Consider the following 21,985-nt stretch of genomic DNA (forward strand, 5'->3'; position numbering starts at 1 on the left):
CTTTGCGTACATTCCCTGATGCAGGCGTAGGGAAAATAGATCACAACGTTAACCGGAAAGAATATTTTAGACTGACTAGGATTGAGGCATAATGATTTATAGTGAGAAACGATAGAAGGGGGAACTGTATACATTTTGAGTATACTCCACCATTTTATTTAGCCACTTGCTTTTAAGCTGAGAAATATGCTTGCATTATGGATAAAGTGTTAATGCTGAAGAAACACCTGCACATTGGCACAGGGGAATGGAATCATGCTGAGTCGCTTCTGAATACTGTCAGGCCGTGTTTGTCAGTACACAAGATAAGGAAGGGAGACTTCCCTGCATAAATGGTCATGGCTTGTTCTGTGTGCTGGGAACCAAGGCCATCCAGGAGTGTCTCAGATAACGAGTCGTACACAGTGGCATACAATACAAACGGCATACAAATGCTGAAATGTGTATGTACCTTTGCCTGTATTTGCATACTTAGAAAGGGACACTGTGATGAAATGTAAATGTATTTTTGCCTGCCCTTGCACATTTGTGTTTGCAGTCTGCACCAAAAAAAAGCAGATGGGACAATAAACTCTAAGCGCATTCTTCTGAGAGCTGACGGTGTGTGTGTGGTGTGATTATTTAGCCGAACAATCGCTGCTTCTCCCAAATCCCCTCCACAAGCTAGAGAGGTAAGATGAATTGGTCCTACCATCTGCAGTGACAGAGGGAGAGGAATATGGGTTCCGAGAGAGACTACACTGTGTGGGAGAGTGCCCTGATGAAGCCCAGGTGCCCAACATGAAGTGGGGAAGTGCAACCTGTTCTTTCTTGAGCTTATAAACCCAGGCAATCGTACCCATGGAAACGGGATCCTTGGAGTCTGGGACCACCCCTGATCTTTAAAAAAGATAATAAAATACTATCTGTATATGCTTTAAGCTGCATCTAAAGTTCTTCAGTGTGCTCTGCAAGTTCAGACCTCTCAGACACTGGATTGATCATTCTTGTTCTTACAGTGAGATTAACATGCTAGTCCTTTGCTGCATCATGGACTTAGTTTCATTTGTTGCCAGTTCAAAGTTGATCCATTTTCACTCCTCTGGGAACTTTGTGCAGGTTGATCTTGGACTTCTTTCAGTAGCCGAACATTCAGCAAACTAGCGCCCGCCTCTGCTGAGAAAAACGTCACAACACTGTCATCTTTCTTAATCTGCAGACCTGATAGATAGGCCCATTTACATGTTTTCTTTTTGATTAGTTCCTCCGTTATCGGTTTGATTGCTCTGCTCAGGGTAAATTGCACCAAATGCTGGAAGACATGTTGTCTTAATATTGGCTTTTCCACTATTTCCTGGCATCATTCAAAACGCTCTCTTTTTTGGCTTAGATGTGCATTTTTATAACAGACTTCGGGAGGCGCTTGTTTGCCCTCCCTCATTGAACCAGCTCTATGTGCACGGTTGATCGTAATCTCTTCGGGTGCTGTTTACGTTAAATCAGACACAAGTCCTCTTGATGTTCACCTCTTTTCCTTTCTTTCAAAAGTGTTATGCTGTTTTTATCTCAAGGTAGATAGCAATTTAGGAAGGTCTGGGTAGGTTACGTTTCCATGTTAACACCAGAGGTTTGAAAGTAGTGCAATACTTAAATTAGAAATGTTGGCGTTGATAGGGATATTGACGGAGATGTAAATGAAATTTCAGTCAACAGATATCATTGTTTTAAATGAGATTGCTCTGCTGGCTGCCAGATGGCACAATCTGTGGGTTTTTGGGACCTTTAGTAAGGTTCTAGATAGGAGCTAAATTGTAGTGACATTCAGTTCACAGGAATAATGTTTAAATGAAATGGTATAATCATACTAGTTAGGCTTAAAATAACCAACTTGGCTGTGAAGGAGGACCAAGCGTATAATGCAAAGTACTGATGGAAAGTCAATGTGGGGCTCTAAATGGGCTATACGGCCGAGCATCCTAGTATATCAGGAGAATGTTTATGGCCGGCGACATCCCACGTGTGACTACATTTCATATTAGCCAGAAGTGTAAGGGAGAGCAAAGTCTTTTATGCTCATTTCCCAAACATGAGCCACAGCAGTGCATCCAACACCTTCCTATCCCTCTATATTGGTAGCATGGGTCAAGTACAGGCTATGATCTTCAGAGATATAAGTGGAAACCTCCAAACAAAAATAGTACTGTCATACCAAGCTAAAATGAATATTAAAACAAAGTTTGATACAAATTAAATGTACTTTACACACACACAAAACACTACAAAACGCAAAAAATTCACCCCTATAATGAAAACATAACAGGAGGGGAAATGGAGGAAAAAATGAATAAAAAGGTAAAACAGAAATGTTTACTTTTTAAATGTCAGTGCTAAAGTGGGGAAAGGGTCTATTACCAGTTTCTAGGGCCCTAGGCAAAGGTCCGGGGGTCATGGTACCTAGAAAACCCTAGGGGAAAACCAACATTGTCAGTGTTCATTACATTAGTATCATAGCGTCAAGCAGGTCTTCTCTGCTCTTCTGCCACCACTGTAAACCCATTGTAAACTGCCCTCTGTTTCCTGAACTCTTGCGCGGTGCTCCGATACTTTCGAGCTAGGTCCTTGTTATATAAAACATAAAAAATGAAGCAGAAGTGGAAGTTTGAGCCACGTATCTTTATGTGGGCAGTGGCTCAAAAATGTTCCTTCCATCAGCAGGGACACATTTGAACGGGACATTTCAATTCATTTTCCTGTTAGGCGCTGCAGCCATAGCAGTGCTGGGCCTCAGAAGGTAGTCGAGTGCATCAAACAAAGGGAAACTTAGTCAGGGGACCAAACTCACTTCACTGTCACAAAATAGGGTTAACATCTTAATGATGGGTGGCTGAGCAGCCTCAGTGTCACAGTTAAAGCACTTGGACATTAAAGGGTGTGGTGAGTCCAGTACAGGAACCAGCAATGTATGAAACCTTCTTTAGCACTTACCAAGCCAGGGACGTATAACACGCTTTCTACATGAACACTTTCCCACTCGGGAAAGTTGAAGCACACTGTACAAAGTGTCCTTAAATGCAACTAATCTTAAAGTTCTTCCAACGGAGGTCTCCTGTTCCTCAGAGACCATTCAGGAAAGGGTTTCTCCATTGGTGCTTTGAACTGCCCGCAGTTCCAACAGTAATCAACAGAGTGGTGTGCTTCCACTCTATATATATCAAGATCCTAGCAGGGTACTGGTGCATTTCATGCAGAGATTCAATAGGGACAGCTTTTAAGGACGTGTCTACCATCCTAAACTGTAGTACCCAGGGACGTCTGTCCACAGGAAGTCACTTAAGGGCAAATCAAGGTATAACGGGAAATATGCAAGCTACCACAAAAGATGCTTTGTGTCATAGCTCCATGGCTGCATTAGCATCACACGTGTCCTGTCTATTGAACCGCAAAGGTTGTCTACCATTTATAACCTTTCTCTTGTCCACCAAACCCCTGCTAGGATGCTCCTTTTGAGATGTGTATGGTTCTGCAGTGCCCTTAAAAGTCAACTCCTCCACAGGTGGGTGAGGTGTCACAAAAACGTGTTTTGGGGGGTTTGACTGAGCATGTTGCTGTCAGCCCGGGAAGAGATGAATGCTGTTAAGCAGATGTTTTTCACCTGAATGGACAATGAGTGATAGACATTGGTAATCTTAAAGTGAAATCCGAATTAGCTATTCAGTGGCATCTTGTAACAGTAGTGCAGTACTGTGAGTTGTGGTCTGTATGACAGCCTGTACTTCCGCTGCGATTAGTCCTCGGTCAGGTGCTGTTGAAAAAGACATGTGTTGAGATATTGATGAAACTGCAGAATTCTGGGGGCATTCTGAGCTGATACTGGGATAGAGGTCACGAGTTCCATATTTATAACGACAGAGTTGATGTAAGACATGATATTGGGAAGTTGCCTGTAGAATGGTACACAATGGGGACTGGAATAACGGGTGAGGTTATGATTGAATTTCTTCAACAATAACGCGGAACATTTCTGTTACTTTTCATTAATAAAAAAGATTTAGCGAAAAAATTATCGACTGGTTTAAATATATAGAGAAATTAACTACGCACATTTTCGACTTGCATCTGCCAAGTGTGCACGCAAATGAGAAGTGTCACTTTTTTTGTGGGCGGGCAGATTCATAAATATTGAGCTGTGTACCCAAATTCCTGTAACCATACAATTTTCCCAACCTGTAAATCTTTGCGTTTTGTAAGCGTGCCGAATGAGTGCTAGATACCGCTTAGTGTGCTTTGCTATGCTCAATGCATTTCAATTTTCTATTTTTATTTTTATAATTCCCTTTTACAGGTGCTGGTAGCTCCTCCGTTTGAAATTAAAGAGGTGCAATATTTATTTTATTTTTATTAGCACTTTGGTTTATCCAATCTGAATAAAAAAAACAAAAAGGAAATAAACCTTTGGCTATTCACTTAATAAAACGTCCATATAGTTCAAACTGTCAACTCATGGCGAACAAGCACGTATCTGATAGATGCTTCGTCATGCAAGGTACAGCAAGAGGGTAGAACAAACGGCCATTCTATTCGTTGATCCATAGTTCTTTCTCACAACGTCCCAATGGTAAGTAGATGTGCACCCTAATTTCCAGTTATTTAAGAGTCTACTGTTCTAGTTTCCTTTGCACTTTCTGTCGTAGTGTTTGCAATTTTCTCGGAGATTTTCAACATGAATTTTACCACTGCTAGGTTGATTGGCATTTTTTACCCTTCAAGGAGAATTCTCCACCAAATGTCAGTCTCTCTCAGACGGTATTTTTCCCAGATGTCTCCAAGATAGATTTGTCTTTCATGAGGCAGGGTTGGACATTGAAGTGTTAAATGTTTCAGGGTTTCTACGACCTTTGTGACCTGACAGAGTCTACAGTGCTTAGACACATCGTTGCCACTTTGTCTTTAGTTGTTATCTCTAAAGGGCCACAGATTGAGGTGGAATCTTAAATAGAAGGTTTGCAGGAACCAGTTAGGAAAAATTAACAGGTACTTGGGCAATCTGTTCAGTTTTCAGGGTTCGAACCAAAAATCTTCATGACCATGGTACCTTTGTACTTCTTCCTGGGTCGTATTCAAATAGTTTTTTCTTCACTCCTTTAATAAGGATTCTTCTGATTCATTCATGTTTACTAAGATCACTTGGCAAATTGTGGCCCATTCAGTTAATATGGGCTTGTTATGATTTTCCAAGGCTTTCTTCAGAACTTTGAATCCCCCATTTGAGGTTTCATCTATATATTTTCTGTAGAAGAGGATTTTTTTCCACTTTGATATTGCTTTTATGATGTTAAAGCCAATTCTCTTTGAATGATTTGAATCTGATAAGTTTTGGGCAATTGGAGTGTACTACTCCAGAATATTCCTTCTAATACCAACCATGTTTTGATAGGCAGAAAGAAAGAGGTTTCCGCCCCATAGACTAAAATCGGGATGACTTTAGCTCTATAGAAAGCCACCACCGGAGCCAGTGAGAATCTGCAGAATTGTTTAGAGAAGGTTTTTGCTTGGCTGGCAGTTTTTTTGCCTTGTTTTTGAGGTCAGTAATTCTTGGTTCCTCATTTCTGTCGTTATTAAGACAGACCCCCAGGTAGGTTAGTGAGGAGACTTCTAGGATTTTCTTGTTTAGCGCCCTTTTTTTTGTTGTTTTCCCCCCTGGTTGGTTTCCAGAGTGTTAAGATTCTAGATTTCTCCGGATTGATGGTCATGCTGTTAATGTTGACATAGTTCTGTAATGCTGTCAGTTGATGTTGAAAGCCTATCAGAGTTTGATCAATCAAAACTGTCATCCGCATAAATGAATCTTCCTACCGGGACTCCTGCTATGTTTGGCGGGAAGATTCTTAAGTGTGTAAAGGTTTCTTCAATATCAGATGTAAAGAGATTATATATTTCCGGCGCCAACGGGCACCCTTGCTTTAGGCCAATGTTGGCGACTATCTTCTCAGACAGCAAGCCTTTTTTGTTTAGTCTCACTTTAAGTGAAAGTCTATCTCCGAGTTGTCTTTCAGATGTGGTTCGTCAGGGTCAAAGGTTATTTTGTCCGGGGTACATATGTTGTTCCTACTTCTTTGCGAGTTAACATGTTTTACACAACTGCTTTCTTTGGGCATGGTCAAGCTTTTAATAAACGCTTTGCTTTTATTTAATTTGCGTGCCCTTTGTTGAGTTAGATGTTTTTTTTTTTTATCAGCTTTAGCACCCGGGTCGGTTTTAATTTCCATTCGACCCTCCCTGCTGTCTTCTCCCTCACCGGTATTGTTGTTTTATTCGAAAAAATATTAACCTTTTTTGTAAATATTTCACGTATTTTCAGTTCGCTGTATCCCTTTGCTACAGTCTCTTTGTCAACACTTTGCTCTTGCTCTGTAATGGATGTTTTAATTAGACTTTTCCTGTTGCTACGGGCACGTTTTGATTTCTGGTAGGGCAAGTTACCCTCTTGAGGTTTGGAGATCTTGTTCATAACATTACCAACAAGATTGGCGGGGATTATTTGCTCTGCTTGTATTTCTGGGTTTCTGTCATTTCCCACCTCCACCTCCTCGCTCACTGAATCATTAGGTTTTTCAGAGTTATTTTGGATTCCTTCATTTGTCAACTCCTGTGTTGCCTTTGGTAGCTTCTCCTCTCTCAGTGGTTGGTGACTCATTGTATCCTTAATAGGCTGTGTGCCCTCCATGTCTGTATTTGAGATCACTGGGTTGGACAACCCCCCTACTATTCTCTTCTCAAGGTCTTCGATCTATCTCTCTTTTCCTTCATGATAGGTTCCAAGATGGTCTGTAGGAGTTGGGAGATTTTGTGTTCGACGTTATCCATATTATTTTGCAATGCGGTGATGAAATCCTCAATGAAGATTATCTCAGAGTGTACCATTGCCAGAAGTGTGGTATGATCTTTCAATGTGTCGGTTGCGTCTTCGTGCAACTTCCTAAACGGGGGTAGGTTGATACCGTATGAAAGTTGTCCTTTTCAGATCGTGTTTGTTGCTGTCCATCACTCCTAAGGCTATCGATGATCTTTAACGGGGAGTTTGTTTGTTGATGGCAATTGTACAGGCAAATTTATGTACTGTGTTCCACCTCATTGCATGGTTTGTGACGTTTTTTGTTTTCTCAAGAATCGTTTGTGTAGATGTTTCCACAATCTCATTTTGTTGCATCATTATTGAATTTTCCAACAATATTGCATCGGGAATTTCAATATTCTGCAAACTTTGCTTTCGGCCCCCGTAATCCTGGTGGTCTAACCTGCCATTAAGTAAATTTGGCAGTTTTGTTTTGGCCGTAGAAGTTAGGAACACCTGTGCCGTCTGCTAGTAATAGTTTTTGAGGTCTCCAAATATTTTTGTCATGGCCAATATACCTTATAAATTGTTGTAACGTTGGTTTCAGGCTTCCCCTTACTCCATTAGTAGGTTGCTGCTTCCATAATGGGAATATCTGAACTGTTGATGATTGGGCAATTATTTGGGGGCGTCCTTTCAGAATGTATCTTTCCGTCGGGCTAGTTGCCCTATCCCCCGTTTTTGTCGGCATAGCTTTGCTCAGTTCAAGGGGGATATCCGCCACGTCCCTCGATTCCAAGGGAAGGTTTGCCACCTCCTGGACCCTTTTCGGGGTGCTTGCCACCAGATCTAAATGTTTGCTGCTCAACATAGTTGTTATAGGTTTGAGGCCGGTATTGTTAATGTCTCTCTTCTCGTCTCCATTATTTGCATTTGTTGTGGTTGCATTGGTTTCCAGCAATTTCTCCGGGCAAATAGATTTCGTTAAAGGAAATTCTATGTATAGAGTTGGAATGCATAGAGTTGGAATTTTCGTTACTTCCTCCTGTATATTTTTTTTCGTGTGCAAAGTCGAGTGGTTTCGCCACCTGGGCGACTCCACTTACAGGCTGACCAGTGTTGGGTGTAAGGGGTAAGTCTGACCTTTTTGTTTATTCTTGCGTCTGTATAGGTCGAGTGTAGATGTTATGGACCGTGGACTTTTCGATATTTACATCAATCATAAATGGACACACCATTTCATTACTGTTGGACGCTGACCACCGGTCGGACATAATTCCCGGGATGTCGCTCTCTGCCGGGGCTGGAGGGGGGCATCCTCACCCGTCTTGGTCGCCCCCACCGCATGTCCCAATGGGCTGGTAATAGGAGATTGTGGGGCGGTCAAACTCCCTTTGTTCGAGTGGACCCACAGCATGAGATTAATTTCCCCCAGCATCTTATTCTGTTTTAACTTACCCCTCACAATGTCCAGGAGACAGGCAGTTTTCCTTTGTCCTTCGGCGTCTAAGTCCGATCTCTCTGCAGCAATGTTATTTTTAATGGAGCCCCTGCTCCCCGCACCTCCAGCACAATAGCAAAACAGCGCCACAGCAAGCTTCCGCCCTTTTCATCTTCAGGGCTTCTCCAGAGTTGCAATGATAGCACCTGTCAATGCCCAGTCATGTAAAGATTTGCCAAACAAAGACAACATTGGAAAAAGGACAGTGGACTAGTACCAACTTTCTCAATCACCACATATACTCACTCAGAGGTAACAGGGATCTGCAGGGACACATAGCACAGAGGATTAAAACATGCTTTAACAGAAAATACCTGTGAGACTCCACGTATTGCAGTATCAAATATATTCTTTAAGGGCTTTTCATATACTTCCAATCCAAGTAACAGCTCGTAATACCTCAACAGAAGATGAAATGCACGAGTATTCATTGACATAATTCCATGCCGGCGCATGTTTTGCTCCTGGTCTTGTAACTTCCCCTGTATGTGATAATGATACGATGTGTTGCTTATAACCAAACCATCATCCATATTGTCAGTTTACTGAGAGCAAACTAAATAAAAATCTAACGTGCTACAGTAATGCGTTGTTCACTATCGATTTCAGTTCTTTTAGGTTCTCCTATAATTGAATGCTCTTTCAGATTCGACTACAAATAAGTTTTCTTAAAGATGTTCCAGTGAAAACATGTTTGTGTTTTTAAATGAGTCCTCTTTCATATCAATGATGATTGTGTTATGTTAACTGAGACACAATTGACATTTGGTGATGCTTTTTGAGGCAGTAAATGTAGTGTTCTTAGAACTAGCAGTGCATTTTAGCAGCCATCAGAAATATAGTGTTGGACATTTGTGTGTAGAAAACCTATGGATGTTTGCCACATTACATTCACGTGTCTGTATTTTCAGGTGCACCATTTCCAGCACAAGTGCGACAAGCAGAGCAAGAATTGCAACTGTGGAATGAGGTCAGTCAAAATCAAATCATTTAACTCTCTGATTGTTATAGCATATGTTGTTTCCTTTCTAAACTCTTCCACCATCAAGAGGACAGACTTCATATTCTAAACGTAAGCAGAGCTGTGCAGATCTGATTAGAATTCTTGCCTACCTGTATTTTTGTACATTTTTGACGAGGTGGTAAGGACGCTAAACTGTCAACTGGTATTGTGGCTGGATGGAAGTCTCTTTCCCTAGATTACCTTTCTGTGCAGGTGGCACTTCCAATGATGTATTCAGTGCCCTTCTGCCAGATAATTGGTTGCCACCAGAGCACGTGCACAAGGTACTTCATTGAATTGCAATTGTAGGGTGTTTACTTCGGCTTACCCGCCGACCTTAATTTCCCATTATAGATTGAATGTGTGTGCTTCCAGTGTGCACTTTGATTTATAAACTGGTCACACACCCCAGATAGACCCTAAGCTCACGCCACAGAGTGTTTCTCTCTACTGTCTGGTAAACCATATACTGGATCTATACAAAAGAGGACTACAAAACACAAATTAACCATATAGTATTGGTCATGCCTGTCCCAAACCCCTACATATATTCAATACACAAGATCCTAACAAAACATATACTTTTATTGGAAAAGTTATCAATATACATTTTTTTTAAGGGTAGGGTAATGTTGCACAAAATGTAACATTCCATACAGCATCCACTAAACATAAACTATACAAAGCATTTTACACATAAAAACATCAATACATTTTTTGATTGTACACAAAACACATAAATCTCAGAATAAATCAGTTTTTGGCCCATTTGTGTTCTAATATGAACTGCCTGACATGTTTCAGTCCCTAAACTTGATTCAAGGAACCTTCTTCAGGGGCTCAAAAGCCACAATGTATATGTTGACGGATGAGCAAACTGGTCTCCACAGCGTAGCAACAACACCCAAAAAACTAAAGGATAAAAAGGAAAGGACAGACAAAACACCAATTACGTTAGTGAAACACACCAAAGAGGACATGATTCACAGATTGCACCAACCATTGACAACAATCAGAGTTAGTTCTCATTACTGCACCATCAAACAACAAAGTTTGACCATAATACCTGCTTACAGTGTGTGGTATTTCCTTTAGTGCGTAGATGCACTCCGGCTCCTCAAAAGCAGGGCATGCAGACATCAAAAGGGTCTCATTAGATGGCCTACACCAGAACACTACAACACACAAATAGATACCCTGGGAATAACATTTTGCCTACATTATATTAATCAAAAGGTCTCAAACATGACTTCTCCACATCCGGAAAGGAACTCTATCCACCTGGTAGATGAGACTCAAAATGCGTATTAGTCCCGGCTGCACTTGGGTTTGTTCCCCAATCATCTGAAAAAACAACATAGTACTCATAACTAAATCGTCTGCCCCTGTACAAGCACCACTTCAAAACATTCACCGTAAAGGTGCCACTACACACTTTCATGGTATTCCATCACTGTATATAAATTATTAATAATTCCTCTTCATATATATGAAAGAACTATAAATATCCTTTAAGAAACATATTTTTTTGCAACATATGCTTATGTCTCGTTATCAACAGCGCATGCTGGGGATGGAAATCATCTTTCAATTGCTTACGACATAAGTCTCCATAATGACCCCAGCTAAACCAAACCACCCCTATTATTCACTGCACCTACCCTGCATCCTAATTCAGTGTCCAATATACCCTAATAACGTAAACAACGGCCAGTGCTCATGGCTTGCAGCCATGACCAGTCTCCAAATCCATTGGACATAGGCTTCGGCCATGGCACATTCCCCAATAAGTAAATCAGAGTACACATTTGCGTTTGCCGAGGGCCAGGCCCACTACCTAGACACCAAATGTATATCACTTGTTTTTCTAGGGGTGCGTGGCCTGAGCTCATGGAGTGAAAGTGTGCCTAGGAGAAGCTCCCGTCCAGATCCTCTTGAGATTCTTACGAAAGGCAGTTTTCTAGTAATTTCTAGTAATTCGTGTTCTGCAAACAACATCTAACAGCAGAGTAAGTGACGAAAATCGCCCCATAATCGAGCTGTGAAGTGTGAACCCCTGGGCGGGCAAGATGGCAGACTAAAGAACAGCCCGAAGCACTGCGGGGAAGGGCGGACCTGTGGCGAGGCACCCCCGAGTGAGCAGCACAGCGTACACACAGTGTCGGGTGTCCCTGGCCTGGCACGACGGAGGAGGCTGGTGGACGAGCCCCCGGCGCGGGAGCCCGCAACAAAACAGTGGAGCCGCGGCTCTGTGAAGGGAGTGGAAGGGCTGCCCTGACACGAGGCAGCATCTTGGAAGAAAGCCGGCATCTGGCTCGGGGCGGAGGAGCTGCCGCGTCGCCGACCTGCTCCTGGGTTTCTGGCGCCGCCCGCACATCAGCAGTGGAGGAAGGCAATTAGAACTGCGGGGGAAGGTGCCCTGCACCTCAGGGCACACGTTACTTCCGCAGTCAGTCGGCCCACGAGGTGGGCTTGGACCACAGGAGCAGAATTGGTCAGCGAGGGACCGCCTAGCAAGCACTGAAGCCGGCAAAGTGTCAGTGACTGCCCGACCTGTGCCACGGCCCCTGCTGACTCTGGCCTGCAGTGCACTGGTGCAGTCTAGGACTGCGCTGTGGGCACTGGCATGCTACCAGAAACAGCCTGAAGAAGCGGTCTATAGAACCCCGTGGCTGGGTGAGGGGCTACGCCAGAGACAGTGGAGCGCTACACATTTGTTGAGCCCTGCAAGCTGAGAACGTGAGCGAGCTGGCAGGAGGGGACAGGACCCGCACTAAATACTGGATACCAGAGGTGGGCTGGAAGCTCTAGTAGTGCACGAAGGCTGATAATTGACTCAACCTTACAGACATTGCCTAAGGGCCCCCTGAACAACAACCCATAGAGCGCCTACAAGCAGCAGCTGAATACCTGATAAAGGTGCCACATCAGCAAATAAACTCCAGTGCAGCCAAACCCACCGCCGAGGAAGCACATCCTCCCTTGCGCAACACTACCCTGTGAAAGGCCAAGTTGGTGTCAGCCTCTGCCCTATCTGGCTGCAGTAGCAAAGACGGGCTGGTGGCGTGTTCGCGCGACCCACAACGCTAGGCAAGTTGCTTTGGGTGCCTAATATTCAGCACTATTAGATCAAGAGTGAGGCATGCCCTCAGCAAAAAAAAGAACAACCACACCATAATGGAATCCTTTGTGGCAAACAAATCTCGTGAACAACCGCCAAGCACCAAAGAACCCTGCAAAGTCTAGAGTAACCCAGCCTCACCCAACAAAGATTGACAAGTGCTGGAGGCCATTGCAGGCCTAAGCTCCTTTCTAGACACTAAAATCGAAGAAGTCAAGTCAGACGTGCAATTGCTGTGCCAAGATATGCGCAACCTTACAGAACGAGTTAAGGCTACGGAAAAATTACAAGAGGAAAAAGACCTACAGTCCAGGGTACACGATCTGGAAAAGCGAAATAAAACCTTAGAAGAGGGGGCTGAAGATGCGGAAGATCGATCCAGGCGTAACAACATACGCATACTAGGTGTGCCCGAAGGGATGAAGGGATCCAACCCCACAAACTTCGTGGAAACACTACTGCAACAGGAGGAGGGGGCTGACAAGCTCTCACAGGGCTTTGCGGTGGAACGGGCACACAGGTCCCTACAGAAAAGACCGCCACCTGGATCACACCCCAGATGGATGCTGGCAAAAATCCTGAACTTCCAAGACAGGGAAATCATTTTGCACCACTCAAGGGAAGGTGGGGAGATCAGGAGGTACAATGCAAGAATCACTTTGTACTCAGATTATACTCCTGCTCCAGAGAGCGAGAAACTCCTTTATCCCGGTCAAGGCCCAACTCCGGCAGCTGAATCTCAAATGCATGCTGATTTACCCGTCCAGGCTAAGGGTAGAGCTGTCTTCTTGGAAACCCCAGTGGCTGCCACCATGTGGCTGGAACACAACAACATGGCAGTGGGTGAAGAGGCGGTAATAAAGGCGAAATGGCGGCGACCAGCCTTTAAAAGAACCAACTGTATGAACACGGAAACACAACGCAACAAGGTACAGCTGCCAAGTTGGACGGGTGGCACACCTGAATACCCAACCAGAGCCATCAGAGGCACCCCCAGCGCAAAGACTAACGTCAGCCTGTTGCTGACAAGACCTCATCCGCACTAGAAGACCCGGACGGGCCAAGAAGGTGCGGGGGCACCTGAGCGATGTCTCCATGGAGCGGCTGCTCGGTGCAGTTGGTTAATGTTTACAGTTTACAGTTCAAACGGTTTTAAAGTTCTTTGTTGTTGATTGAAAGGTTCTATAGTCTTCAAATTAGCAGATAAATTGAGTCTGTGGGTGCTTGAAGGGGGGAGGAAGGGGGATCCGGAAAAATACAAAGCCTATGGGTTCGAAAACCGAGCTGCCACTGGGATGCCGGGTAAAGTTAGGAATTGTTGTGTGGAGGATTGGGGTGTAAGTAATCAGTGGAAAATGGTGGCGGTCAACCAGGGGCTGAAGTGGGGGGGAAGCTGAGGTGAAAGGAACCGGATAAAGATGGCTGCTAATATAAAAATCTGAACGTGGAATGTCCGGGGCCTGGGCACATATATGCGCAGGAACCGATTTAAGTCTTTTCTGCTCAGAAAGGAAGTCTCCATTGCACTTTTACAGGAATCCCGCCTCACGGTAGACAATACTGCTAAATTGGAGAAACACTGGGGGGGACAGGGCTTTAGGGCAGGATAGTCTAGATATGCAAGGGGTGTATATACCTGGATAGATGCGCCAGTGCCTTTTCGCTTATCAAAGAAAATAGTGGATGCAGAGGGGAGATCCCTCATAGTTAAGAGCACCATTGAGCAGAATGAGATCTGTATAGTGAACTCCTACCTCGCGAATCACAGAACCACGGCATACCTAAATGGGCTGTGTGAGACACTGGCCCCACATCGTGATTGTTTTTTCATTTGCAGGGGGGACTTTAACTGTGTGCATGATTATGACCTTGACAGGTCCATACCACTACATAGCGAAATGGGGAATAAAAGTTCACCGCTCAAACGAGTCATTGAGACTCTGGACTTATCAGAAGTGTGGAGGGAATTACTCCCAGGGAGGAGGGAATACACATACTACTCGTCACCACATGGGCTGTACACGAGAATAGATTACCTACTAGTGGATAGGGCACATTACCCCCAAATGGAATCCGCAACCTACTTGGGCAGATTGATATTGGACCACTCGCCCCTACTAGCGATCTGGGCGATGAAGGGCCCTATGCCCCCATACCGATGTGGCGGATGCCGACTGACGCCCTCACAGACGATGCGTTTTGCGAAGAACTTCGCAGTAAATTGACTGAATACATAGACATGAACGTGGGGAGTGTGGATAGATGGAGCACCATCTGGGAAACACTAAAAATAGTGGTGAGAGGGGAAACCATTGCGGGTGCGGGGGGATTAGATGAACACCAAAAAAGGAACTAGGGGTAATTGAGGAAAGGATCACACGGCTGGAAACTACTGTCCATAAGACTCGGGAAGGGGAAAGGGAACTGATGGAACTCAGGGAAAGCAATAAGGAGTCCTGGAATAGATTGTCTAAATTCGACTACATAGAGAAAACAATTAGAGCACACTTGGAGGGGATAAGCTGGGTAGGCTTTTGTTGTGGCTATGCAAGTGGGTGCACCCGAGACATCTAACCACAACACTCAAGAATGAGGTGGGAGAGGTGCACACAACGCAGTTGACTATAAATGACACCTTCCAAAAATGTTACTCCCAATTGTACCGCCACGACAGACAAGTGCCACAGCAGGAAATATTGATACACTGGAGGAGACGGGACTACCCAAACTAGATGAGGCCCAAAAAGAAATGCTCAATGGTGAAGTGACCATTGAAGACATAAGTGAAGTGATCAAATCATTGGCCACTAGCAAAACTCCTGGGAGCGATGATCTGCCTCCGGAATTTTACAAAACGTATTCATTGGAACTGACCCCGGTTCTACATGAAGCATTTCTGGAAGCATTCGAAATCAAAATGCTACCGAGCACCATGAGAGAGACCCTGGTGGTCCCAATCCCTAAACCCGGTAAACCCACAGATGAGTGCGACTCCTACAGGCCCCTAACAATGTTAAATTACGATGTTAAAATTCGGACAACTATACTGGCGAAACGTCTCTCCAACGTGATAGGAACCCTAATACATGAGGATCAGAACGGATTTATCCCGAACCGCAATACGGCAGTAAACCTGCGACGGCTACAGCACATAGTGGAACAAACATCTACTTGGCAGGAACACCTTGCAATAGTTTCACTAAATGCCATAAAGGCATTTGACTCTATATATTGGGAGTGGTTGATCGCAGTGCTAAGGGAGTTTGGGCTGGGTGAGCACTTTATTAGGTGGGTAGAACTGCTCTATGCAGCGCCAGTGGCTAGGGTTTAAACGGGTAGGGTAGTTTCAGCCCCCTGGGACATAGAGAGGGACCAGACAGGGCTGCCCAATGTCGCCCATGCTCTACATATTGGGCCTGGAGCCGATAGCAATATATAAATTAGAAAACAGTTTTTCGACGCAGGAATCACAGTGGGGGGAGAGCACCATTTGGTATCCCTGTATGCGGACAATGTGCTCCTATATCTACGGGACCCACACCTGAATTTCCCAGTGATGCTAGATGTGCTGGAAAGATTTGCATGATTTGCATAGTACTCAGGGATCTCCTTCAGCAGGAAGAAATCCTGCATATTCCCATTGGCGGGACTAGCTGGGAAACCAGAGACTGAACTTCCGGAGGTAGGGCTTAATTGGCAGATTAAATCATTTAGATACCTCGGAGTGAACATTTGGCATACCTCCAGTTTAATCCATGAGGACAACACCAAACGGGCATTGCGGGGGCTCAGAAAATCCATTGGGTTCTGGTCTAAGTTTCCTTTATAGGTGATGGGTAGAGTTGCCATAACAAAAATGATAATACTGCCAGATTCCTGTATTTTTTCCACAATGTGTGCACCATTACATTCCAGCCGCCTTCTTCTGCACGATTGAGAAACTGTTGAGGGAACTTCTATGGGGTAATGCCAGGCACAAACTTCCCTTATCCACGCTTACACTGATGTACAAAGAAGGTGGGATCCAACTACCAGACCTAGAGAGGTACTATTGAGCGGCACAACTCAGTCACGTGGCCAAATGGCTTGATGATGAGGCCTCTTCGGAAACGAGACTGATAAGACGACTAGTGGCCCCTGCAAATTTGAAGGAAATACTTTTGGATCTCACCAGGGTGTTTTAACACAATTCAGATGATGGTAACGCTAGGCTGGAAGCTTTGGAGTAGGACCCTAAAGCTGACAAAAAGCGGCCGCCCATACTGCCCTGAAACCCCAATGGCAGCTCTTTGAAGAGGGGGCCTACAGGGATTTTGAGTCAATTGTGGAGGGCAAGGGCTGCCCAGAGGCCAATTTCTGTGGTATCACAGGATTACGAAGGTTGCAAAAAAAAAGAAATACTGGAAGAAATGACCTGAAGAACCAGAGATAGATCCAGTGCTAGCATTGTTACATAATTTTGGAGATGGGTGGAGACCTGTGTTCAGAATCTATGATCAACTGGTGGACAGACCTAACCCCAAAAGCACAACACTAAAATAAAAATGGGAAACGGACATGGGTACAGATATAACAGACAGAGTGGGAAAGGGTGCTGGCATACCCCCGGGAGGTCTCTAGGAACGCTAGGTTCAGACTGATACAACTAAATGTCCTATACAGGACGTACATGACCCCAAGCAGAATTGCTAGCCTTTACAATAAGGCTACTTCACAATGCCCCTGGTGCAACTCGGAGGGAGCGGAACTTATCCACATGTTCTGGGAGTGCCCTAATATACAGTGCTTTTCGAATAAAATAGAACTGGCCTGCAGGAAGGCTGGAGTGGTGAGATTTGAGTGGACATCGAAGGAATGCCTCTTGGGGTCTTACCCGAGGGTTGGCAAATATAGGCACGTGATCAAGCTCATGGATATGGTATGCATACTAGCAAAGAGGTCCATTGCAATGGCATGGAAATCACCGGGTGGTCCAAGATATGCAAAATGGCACAATGAATTGGAGCACTGGACGAGTGCTGAGACTAGAGTGTGGGGGGATGGGGTCCACAAAGCTGGGGGCGAAGCAGGCCCAGCATAAAAATCCTGGAAAGCACTGCTTTGGGACATGTTCCACTCACCAGATGATAAACCCCCGTGAAAAACCAGTGTGCACATACAGGGTCCTTATTGGCCCATACTGTAGTCATTAACTATGCAACTGCTGATGGGTGACGCATGCTACCCCCTCAACACAGCAAGGCTGATACACTGATCACACCCTACTGAGGAACTTGCAGGAATAACAACTGAGTAATTTAATGTACAAAGACTTGTTGGTTAATGTTGTTTTGTTAAGTTTATAAATAATGCCTGTTATGCAAAGAGGTGATTGGTGAGTTTGGCTAATTGCTACAACGTTTGTTTATTATAAATGAGAATAAAAACATTTAAAAATAAATCACTAGATTTTCTACTTATATTTTTACACTTTCGAAAAATTAAACACAAGACAGATTTCCAAAAACATGCTTTCAGGTCCTTGCTAAGGCTCGTTGCGCAAGTTTGTTGTAATCTAGTCCACCACTTCAGGCTGTAACTGCAAGCAGAATATTTTTTCCCATTCAAACCTACCGCTTCGGCCATGCCGCATGCCCCAATAAGCAAATTACAGTACACATTTCTGCCTAGACACCAATGTTATATCACTGTGTTGTGTACTTACGTTCTCCAGCATTGGGGTCTGGCATGGATTCACATGCTCATGAATATTCCCCGTCGTCAGGCCGGGAATCCTCGGTAAAGAAATCAGTTTCGTTTCTGATCTGTCTTTCTTAGTAGTAACCAATCACTGATCTCTGGGTCATACTGCCCCCAGCCAATGACTGCCTTCTACCTAAGCCCTCCCCTGGCAGCCATCCTCAGATTTTTACCGCACGTTCAAGTGTTGGGAGTCCTCGTGTATTAGCTCTGCAGCTTTTACTACGTTTTTGCGTTTTTCAGGAGATTTTTCTCTTTTTTTCGGTTAATCGAGCCTCAAGCTCCACCGTTTCTACTTCCGATAAAGTGGACCCGTTTTGTAATTCTTCTACGCCCCTCAAGGGTGAAGTTTTCGTCGATTTACGCTTCTTGGGGGATTCCAGAAGATCTGTGGTCTACCTCAACGGCCATGGTCCAGGACAAGGGAAGCTCGATGCCCGGATTCAAGCTGTTCAGGAGCTGCCTAGGATGCAGATTGCAAAATGTTTTCAAGGAGGATGAGCATTCGAGATGTCTCTACTGCTGTCATGAGGACAAGACGCACGTGGAGAAGGACTGTGCGTTCTGCACGAACATGTTTGAACGGACCAAGCAAAATCGTCGTTCCCGCCTCGCTGCCTGGCTGGAGAAGGGCACAGCAGGTTAGAAGGCGAAGAAAAAGTCTGAGGAAGTCCTGTGTGGGCACCCCGGTGACGGGGGCCCAACAGAAGGCCAAGCACCACGAGTCTGCGGGCACCGGGAGCGCCGACAGGTCGGGCTCCTCGGCTGCCAGGCAGGGCGCGACTTCCCCGGCACGATCAGCCACGAGCCAGCGCTCTGGTTCAGGGAAGAGGAAGTCCGAGAACCCGGATAAGCTTCTGGAGAGGCCCCGGTCGATATCGAAGGGAGCCGAGGGGGAGCGAGCGATGACCCTCCCCCCAAAGCAAAAGCCCAGGATGCACCTAAGGTGGTGAGGGCCTTGATCCACCCGGCAAAGGCCTCTATCGAGGTTGTCGCAGCGGCCCTGGCAAAGCCGGCAGAGGCTACGCCAGTGGAGGTGGCCTCGGGGCCCAGAGTTTCCCTGCCGCCGCAGAGGGAATCCTCTTTCCAGACCATCGTTAAGACCCCCGTGAAGACCCTGGCGGAAAAAGAGGGGGGGGGCCGGTAGCCATTACGGACTCAGATTCAGCCTTCGAGGAGAATCCGGTGGAAACCGTGAAAGGCCTCAACGAGAGGTTCATAGGCCTCAACGAGAGGTTCGAGAAGGTTCGATCCCAGGGGAAGGTTCCCGCTGATGCGATCGAAGATGGCGACGACGAGGGCCCAGTAGAGCAGCCATCCCGTCCGTCGCAGCCATTACCCGAGCCCCAGGATAGCTCGGCGGCCATTTTGTTGGTGATCCAATCCTTATGTACTGAGATAAGGACGAGGTTACCACGGACCCCGATGGAGGATCCAGAACCAGGCCCATCGGGAAGCCCTCCGAACAAGCGGAGGAGAGTCCACCCCGCTCCGCCCTTCATGCCCGCGAGGCCTGGGGACCCCTCATCCCCCTTGCCCGACCCTCGGGAGGATACAGCGACGGATACAGCGACGGGGATGGACGACGACGGCGGCGATGACACAACGGACATCCCGTCATCACCCCCCCCCCTGGGCCTCTCCGCCCGACGAAATTGGCTCTTTTCACGCCATGATAGCCAGGGCATCCAAGCTCTTCCAGCTCTGCCCTGAGGAACAGAAAAAGGAAGGTTTTCTTTACCAACAACGAGAGGCCAAGAGAAAGACGGTCCTCGCGGTGCCGTTGCTCGACGACATCTGGGACGAGGAGCTGGCTATCCTCAAGAACCCTTCCACGACACCCGCCAAGAGGGACATGTACGAGAAGAAGTACCGGGTCCCCCGTGCCTCAGGGCCCAGCCCACACCGGACTCTGTTGTCTCGGCAGTGGCCAAGAAGAAAGCAGCGGGTGCTGCGGCTTCAACTTCCACTTCCCCGCCAGACGGCGAGGGCAAGAAGTTGGACTCCATGGGACGACGAGTTATGTCGTCGGAGGCGACGACGATTAAGGCGGCCAATGCCTTAGCGATTGTGGCCCGTTACGACAGGGAGCTTTGGTTCAAGATAACTCTTCTGCTAGACTTCCTACCGGATGACAAGAGGGCGGAGGCCCTACAGATTCTGCAGGAAGGAGAGGTGGCGTTGGATCATGCCATAACGGTGGCAACGGACATTGCCGATACCGGATTTCGCCAACTGGGCAACAGGGTTTGCCTCCGACGACGAGGATGGCTCAAGGCGACGGACTTTCGCCAGGATGTCCAGACCAGAGTGTTGGACATGCCGTTCAACGGCAACAACCTGTTTGGAAAGACAGTGGATGAGTCCCTCCAGGCCATCAAGACAGACACGGAAACAGCCGGAGCCCTAGGAGTCCTTCAGCAATGGCGGCCCTTTCGGAGCTCTGGAGGCAGACAGGGAGCCTCCAAGGGATCCAGCAGCGGCTCTTCTACTTACCGCCAGGCGGCCCTCTTCTCGTCCCAGGAGGCCTACAGAGGCCACGGCAAGCAAGGAGGGTCTCGCCGCCGTCGACAAGGAGGCCAAGGTGGCAAGGCCTCTTCCAAGCAGGACTGAACTGGCCGTAGCGTCGGGCCCCCACCGAAGCACCCTAAGGGAGGCCGGCTGACGAAGTTCGTCAGCGTGTGGGAGTCCATCTCCACCGACCGTTGGGTGCTGGACACCCTGGCCCGCGGACACTCACTGGATTTTCAAAAGAAGTGTCCTCGCATTCCTCCCGTGGCCAGGAAGGAGAATAATGTCCCTCAACTGCTGTTGGAGGTAAGGGCGATGCTCAAGAAGGGTGCCATCGAGCTCGTCCCCAAGAGGCTCCAGGGCTCTGGAGTATACTCAAGATACTTCCTCGTCAGAAAGAAGACAGGCGGTTGGCGCCCCATCCTGGACCTGCGTCGGTTGAACAAGTACATCAAGGCACAGAAATTCAGGATGGTCACCCTCCAGCACGTGCTGGGACAACTGGAGGAGGGCGACTTCCTTTCGTCACTGGACCTGGAGGATGCTTACTTCCACATCCCCATTCTAAAAGGACACAGAAAGTTCCTCAGGTTCGTAGTCCAGGGGCGTCACTACCAATTCAGAGCCCTGCCGTTCGGATTAAAGTCGGCACCCAGGGTGTTCACCAAGTGCCTCGCACCAGTGGCGGGTGGCTGTGCCTGCAAGGGATCCACGTCTACCCCCACCTGGACGACTGGCTAATCCGTGCAAGGTCAAGAGAACTCGCCGTCGAACACACAGCGAGGACCGTCTGCCTGCTCACGGAGCTGGGATTTCGCCATCAACTACCCCAAATCCCATCTGGTCCCGTCGCAGGTGGCACTGTTTCTGGGAGCGAAGCTCGATACAGTGAAGCGATTGGCATCTCCGTCGGAAGAAAGGACGAAGGCCATTTTGGGCAAGGTGCAGCGCCTGTTAGCCACGGATGTGGCCAGAGTGAGGTCCATCAAGTCCCTCCTCGGGATGATGTCCCCATGCATCTACCTTGTGCACCTTTGCAGACTTCAGATGCATCCGCTACAAGAGTTCCTCGACACCCGCTGGATTCAAGCTGCGGGCAGCTTCGAAGACAGGATCCCGCTCGACGAGGAGTTCCGTCGGGCGATTCTATTGTGGGGTGCCCGTGCGCGCCTCTCAGCAGGCATGGACTTTCAGGCCCCAGCGTATCAGGAGACGGTAACGACGGACGCCTCCCTGGAGGTTTGGGGGGCCCACACCGGAGATCTCCACGCAGGAGGCCTCTGGCTCCCGGAGGAGAGG

The 21,985-nt window shown here is 46.8% G+C and overlaps 1 protein-coding gene across 3 annotated transcripts in view; it reads left to right on the top strand.

Moving 5' to 3' along the window:
• NMU (neuromedin U) overlaps positions 1 to 21,985 on the top strand; it is a 696,290-nt gene that overhangs the window by 197,512 nt on the left and 476,793 nt on the right. For all 3 annotated transcript variants that reach the window (XM_069631628.1, XM_069631629.1, XM_069631630.1), the window contains exon 2: positions 9,224 to 9,282. In XM_069631628.1, the coding sequence (XP_069487729.1) occupies positions 9,224 to 9,282 (59 nt within the window). The remainder of the gene's footprint in view (positions 1 to 9,223; positions 9,283 to 21,985) is intronic.

This window comes from Ambystoma mexicanum, chromosome 6q (assembly GCF_040938575.1).
Source record: "Ambystoma mexicanum isolate Mex_15411 chromosome 6q, UKY_AmexF1_1, whole genome shotgun sequence".
NCBI lineage: Eukaryota > Metazoa > Chordata > Amphibia > Caudata > Ambystomatidae > Ambystoma > Ambystoma mexicanum.